Source organism: Hylaeus anthracinus, unplaced genomic scaffold (assembly GCF_026225885.1).
Source record: "Hylaeus anthracinus isolate JK02 unplaced genomic scaffold, UHH_iyHylAnth1.0_haploid 11985, whole genome shotgun sequence".
Lineage (NCBI taxonomy): Eukaryota > Metazoa > Arthropoda > Insecta > Hymenoptera > Colletidae > Hylaeus > Hylaeus anthracinus.
Genome location: NW_026534333.1, coordinates 12,050,649 through 12,056,744, shown reverse-complemented (window position 1 = coordinate 12,056,744; position 6,096 = coordinate 12,050,649). Strand labels below are relative to the sequence as shown.

The window sequence follows — 6,096 nt, the reverse complement described above, 5'->3', positions numbered from 1 at the left end:
TTCATCTATTAGAATCGTTCTTAGATTAAATAAACAAATAAAATCTGATATTATGCATGATGTCTCGAGATAAATAGCAGGTGACTACCACAGTATACAAAAGTATTTCAGAGGATTTACAAACTGACTATGCCATTCCTTTGTACCATTTATATTCTCTCTTTCACCTTGGCTCGTTCTTTGTCTACTAAAAAATATGTTTACAAGTTGAACTTTGCGTTATTGAAACAAAGAAGTATGCAGAGTTCAGGAAGCTATATTTAAATCGGTACAAAAGTGGTGCATCGGTGAAGGATCTTTATGCAGTTAAAGAGCTATATTTAAATTGTGAATAAAACATCCGGTAATCCACGCAAATATCGTACGACATTAATCATCAATGAATTTCCAAGAATTTACTAACCACGTCGAACCATTTTCCCCATGGTGTGCGTTACAATATTAATGATTAGTTTATAATAATGGTAATATTGGTTACAGTAAACATTTTTGTTACGAAATTTTATACCATTTTCTCTTTGATATGATGTAAATATCGTTTTGGTAGCTTTTATTATAAATAATGCACCCGATAATAGAAGTATTAGAGGAAAGTTAATTTTGATTAAATTTAAATTATTTGAATATGCGATAGTAAAGGAGATATTATTAATAATCGAGCTAATTTAACAATTATTGTACGCAGGCGTTAGAAACATTTTTTTAAGTAATATTTTATACCGTCTCTTTTAACACGTTCATCGCCACGTCACCCATATATGGGTGACAGTGCTTTTCACTGAAAAACGATAACTATTAATTCTGAAAGTTAAGTGTCATCGAAAATGAATTTAACCGAAATACTTGAATTTTGATGAAGTTACAAAACTAAATAACAAAATAAATGTTTCATTACGCAGCTTCCGAAAGTCTGTAAACAAAATTAAATCGAAGTAGAAATTTTCAAGAGTATTAGTCTGCCAGTGAACGTGTTAATATGATAGAAAAATTATTCTTGATTTATATATTTTCCTCTGGTAATGTTAGCAGTGATAGTAAAGGTGGGTGTAAATAACGTATGAAATGTACAACGTTTAATTATTACATTCGCAGGAATCTTCCAAAGGCAATCTGTATATCGTTACCACTGGTGACGGTAATTTATGTCTTAGCGAATGTTGCCTACTTCGTCGTGCTAACGCAAGATGAAATTCTTGCGTCGGATGCTGTCGCTGTCGTAAGTTTTTTATTCCCAGAATTATTTATTATCGTACATTATTCATACAATTGTTATCTATCATTGACTAATCGTACTTTTATAGAAGTACGTGGCTGTCAGTCTGGTCACGATGAATTTGAAATTGTCAGTATGAAATTAATATTCACGGCGTATTTAGAAGCTTATTTTTACAAGAAGAATTGCTTTAAAAAATTTTACAATAACTTGTATTAGATCAAAATAACAAACAAATCTGTACAAATAAAATAAGCCATTTATTCTTTAAAATTATTTTAAATACTCAACGCAAATGTAGTTCTAATAAGATTTTAATTTAATCAAATTCATTATCTGAGGTTTTTAAAGATTGTTGTTTCACGTTATTCTCTAGTTACCACTGATATAAATAGCTTTTGCTCGTAAAAGTAGGTAGTAGAAAACAGCATAAGAATATCCTCTGCAGAATCTCCAAGTGATGCAAACACTTTTGTTAATGCAATCTTATCATTAATTTACGATAAATTTATTTTTAGTATGCCTATCCTCTCGAGCATTCATTGGAACACTCGTTGGGAAGCATTGTTATATATAATAAAAAAAAAAAACTTTTATCAATATTATTGCATAAATTACATTCCATTATTATCTTCGAAGTGGTATCTCTCAAAACGATACCAATGAAGAGACATAATTTCCGCTTGGAGATATCTCGATGATAAATGGATAGCCTATACACGTGTATCTAAAATCTGACACTGTTTTGACAAGTAGAACTTTCAGAGAAGTCAAAAAACATGTTGGCGAGCTTAGCAGAAAATTATTCATTAAAAAAACAGAACGTTAACGAAGGAAATGACCTCTAAGCAATTCTACATGATCGAATGTCAGTTTTGTTTACATAAATGACAATATGTTAATCTTATACAAGGCGATACAGTTTTATCTTTGTAATTAATTATTGAGCAAGGAAGACTGGGGTTAATTGAAACAACAGTCAATAGAAACAAATCAAATAAAGTATACGAAATAATTTAAGGGGGCATTTCACTGTGAACGCACAAAAAAAAGCATATTTCCAATAACTTTTTCCTCAGGAACTATTGCATAAAATTGAATGAATGTTCTTTCCCCATAATGGTACGATTAAGGAAAGTAAATAAAAAAAGGTGCATTGCATTTAATATGATGTATTTAACAATTTAACCAAATTCATCAAACGATGGTGAATAACAATGCAGTTTAAATAGAAATTATTTCGTACTTTCCACTGCATTTTCCCATACTTTTAAGCAATTATATCTAGAGCCAGTGCGTATTCGTATAAATTAACTAGAAATTATTTCATGCTTTTCACTGTACCTTTTTCGAAGTCGATTAAATTTTTTTTTCCAAAAAATCATTTTATTTTGTAAATAAATGAAATATTTTTTACCAAAAAAAAAAAAAAGATATTTTTGTTTCTTTACTTTCCTTAATCATACCTTTAAGGGGAAAAAACATTCATTCAATTTTATGCAATAGTTTCTGAGAAAAAAATGATTGAAAATATGCTTCTTTTTGTGCGTTCACAGCGAAATGCCTCCTTAAGGAACGAAACCACATTAGGAGACAAAATTTAAGCGTCTTTCGTGATTCTTTTTTATACAGCAAAAGTTTACTTCATTTTTTTTAACTTTGAGAACACTTTAGGTGTTTTGTGAAGTACATTTTGTCATTTTTTCAATACGTTTCACGCAGAAATCTTTGAAATATCGCGTTTTTTTTTATTCATATCTTCCATTCATAACTGTTGTTATTTATTTTTTTTTTCCAGACCTTTGGCGACAAACTATTGGGCGTGATGTCTTGGATAATGCCATTCTTTGTGGCTTGTTCAACGTTTGGCGCTCTGAACGGAGCGATCTTTGCATCGTCGCGATTGTTCTTCGTGGGTGCCCGTAATGGACACTTACCTTCCGCGATTTCGCTCATCAATGTACGAAACTTAACACCGATGCCATCGCTCATCTTCCTTGTAAGTCTCTTCTGCTTGATAGAGGCCCGATTACTGCAATAAGTCGAGTCTCGATCTCTTGCAATAATCGAGGTTTCCGCAATAATCAAAGTAATGTTATCACGACCACTACCTACTTTCAATAACCAAGGTTTTGTTAACTTTCAATGTTCACGGTTCTTTTTCTAAAAAATTTATCATCAGTTGCTGAACTAATCAAACAGTTTACCAACAAGCTTTTCTCATATTTGACAAACTTAAACCTTTTTTCGTGTTTTAGTTAGACGTGTACCAGATAAAAGATAAAAAATACTATGATTGATTGACATGTATGGATTAGGCCAACGACGATAATGCATTTATCACGAGCAATGTTTGTATAAACGTACGAGGAATCAATAGTAATTTTGTGATATCGGGATTGTTCAATGATATAAACTGATATCTTCTTTTTCGAGATTTATTTTACATTAAATAAATGATGAATTTGATGAACATTTATTCGCATAGAAAACAATAAGAATTACGTAGGACATTAGGACAACGAACACACGTAATAAATGTAATTTCTCGAAGGCTAAAATTAAAGAATTAATTCTTGGAAGATTAATGGAACGAATGAAACGAAGAAATGTGTCTACAGTGGGTGTAGAATGTATTCGTACACTGATCAATTTCCCAAGAAACTTGTGTGAAATTGTAGTTTTTTAACTTCTTTTTTTATAATCAATGATATTTTACATATTCTCGGAAGTCTCTAAGATAGGTATAGTCCAAACAACGTTTACTAGTTAATATAATGTGTGAAATTAACAAAAAACTATATTGTAGTATTGTAGTTGTAGAAATTGTAGTTTCTTAACTTCTTTTTTTATAATCAATGATATTTTACATATTCTCGGAAGTCTCTAAGATAGGTATAGTCCAAACAACGTTTACTAGTTAATATAATTTGTGAAGTAAACAAAAAAAGCTATATTGTAGTTAATTTAATTTCTGAAATTAACAAAAAACTATTTTGTAGTATTGTAGTTGCAGAAATTGTAGTTTCTTAACTTCTTTTTTTATAATCAATGATATTTTATATATTCTCGGAAATGTCTAAGATAGGTATAGTCCAAACAACATTTACTAGTTAATATAATTTGTGAAATTAAAAAAGAAAACATCAAATTTCCAGGAAAGTGTTTTTAAACAGTTGTGCGAATACTGATTGCTTCAACATTTTTATCGATTAATTGTTTTTTTCTTGTTAATTTCGCAACTTACATAAATAGCTATTTTTTCTTGTAATCTATCTATTCTAGAGATTTCGGTGAATATGTAGAATGTCATTGTTTATCAAAAATAAGTTAATAAATCACAATTTTACACAGTTTTTTTAGAATTTGGTCGTTGTACGAATACTTTCTTCGTCCATTGTATATTTTCCTATTTTATTGTTACCAAGTTTTACAATGTAATGATTTTTTTAGTTGACTATCGTATCGACTATATTTTTTGTTCGCACAATTAGAAAAGCAGAAGCACAAGGAGGATATTATAAATTGACAATGAAAAACAAACCTAATCATTCTATAGGTGCATAACGCGCTGTATTAACCATCATCTGGATTTGCGTTTGCTAATTGAGAGCAATAAATTGGATCTTTCATACCGTCAACGGTCCCTTTGATGATCGATAATGGCCTTTTGAATCAAGAGTAACTCGGTTATACAAATTCTAAATTACCCCAATGAATGGCATTGTTCAGAAATTTCTGTTGTATTAATATTCATCGTACAATTTACGCAACAGTAATTTATTCAACCGTTATTCGTTTACTTTATAATTGAAATAAAAGCTTTTATCGACATTGCTTGACCGCGTGTAAAAGGAAGTACTTTTTCAGTCTTCGTTTTCTATTAAACCAAAAATTTAAGAAATCTGTTTTCGATATCTCGTTCTTTCTCAACCGAAGTGATCGCTTTAGCTGTGGTTTCCTAAATTGTGCTTCTTCTTTCTCTTTCAACGGCGGAATTACACCGTAAAAATTCAAAAAAATTCGAAGACGACGCAATTACAAAACGACAAATTTCCAGGTTTCATTTTTCTTCTCTCTCTTGTACTCGAACTCGAGCCGAAGCGTTAAACTATAATTTCCGTTTCTAGTGCATTATCACCCTGGCACTTCTGATCATAGAGGATGTCTACGTGCTAATCAATTATGTCAGCTTCGTTGAGGCACTATTCACCACGCTCTCCGTGTCTGGTCTCCTCTGGCTTCGCTACAAAAGTCCCGATCGCGAGCGACCAATAAAGGTACGTGCAGAATTTTTCCTCGACAACCATTCTATAATTGTCAACCGATTCCGTCTTAACGCGAGCGCATTGCTCAAAATAATCAAGGCACTCGCTCAGTGGATGCGTGAGCAATAGAAAAAAATGAACTAACACTTTGTTAAAATAATTATACAAATGGAAATATACAGGATGTCTTACAAGCTCCTTTCTTACAAACAAATGAAGATATCGATTTCATTTTTTCTGCAGTTAAATGGTACAGGAGGATCGATATTTGAATGCTACAATTTTGTTAAATAGAAGGTGGTATGCATTTTTATTATAGCACGTAAGACTGAATAACGATTCTCTAAGTAGAAGCAGACAAGTATTTCAATTCGACTGTGGTTGCATTAAAGATAAAGATATAGCAATTGTTCCTACAATTAAGGAAAACACGGTGGTATGCATTTTTATTATAGCACGTAAAACTGAATAACGATTCTCTTAGGAGAAGCAGACAAGTATTTCAATTCTACTGTGGTTGCATTAAAGATAAAGATATAGCAATTGTTCCTACAATTAAGGAAAACATGGTGGTATGCATTTTTATTATAACTCATAAAACTGAATAACGATTCT

At 31.1% G+C, this 6,096-nt stretch overlaps 1 protein-coding gene across 2 annotated transcripts in view; it reads left to right on the top strand.

Moving 5' to 3' along the window:
• LOC128887244 (large neutral amino acids transporter small subunit 1) overlaps nt 1–6,096 on the top strand; it is a 20,202-nt gene that overhangs the window by 4,656 nt on the left and 9,450 nt on the right. For both annotated transcript variants that reach the window (XR_008459992.1, XM_054142932.1), the window contains exons 3-5: nt 1,093–1,216; nt 3,012–3,212; nt 5,344–5,493. Coding sequence is in view for 1 of the 2 variants with exons in the window: in XM_054142932.1 (XP_053998907.1) it covers nt 1,093–1,216; nt 3,012–3,212; nt 5,344–5,493 (475 nt within the window). In the remaining variant the exon portion in view is untranslated. The remainder of the gene's footprint in view (nt 1–1,092; nt 1,217–3,011; nt 3,213–5,343; nt 5,494–6,096) is intronic.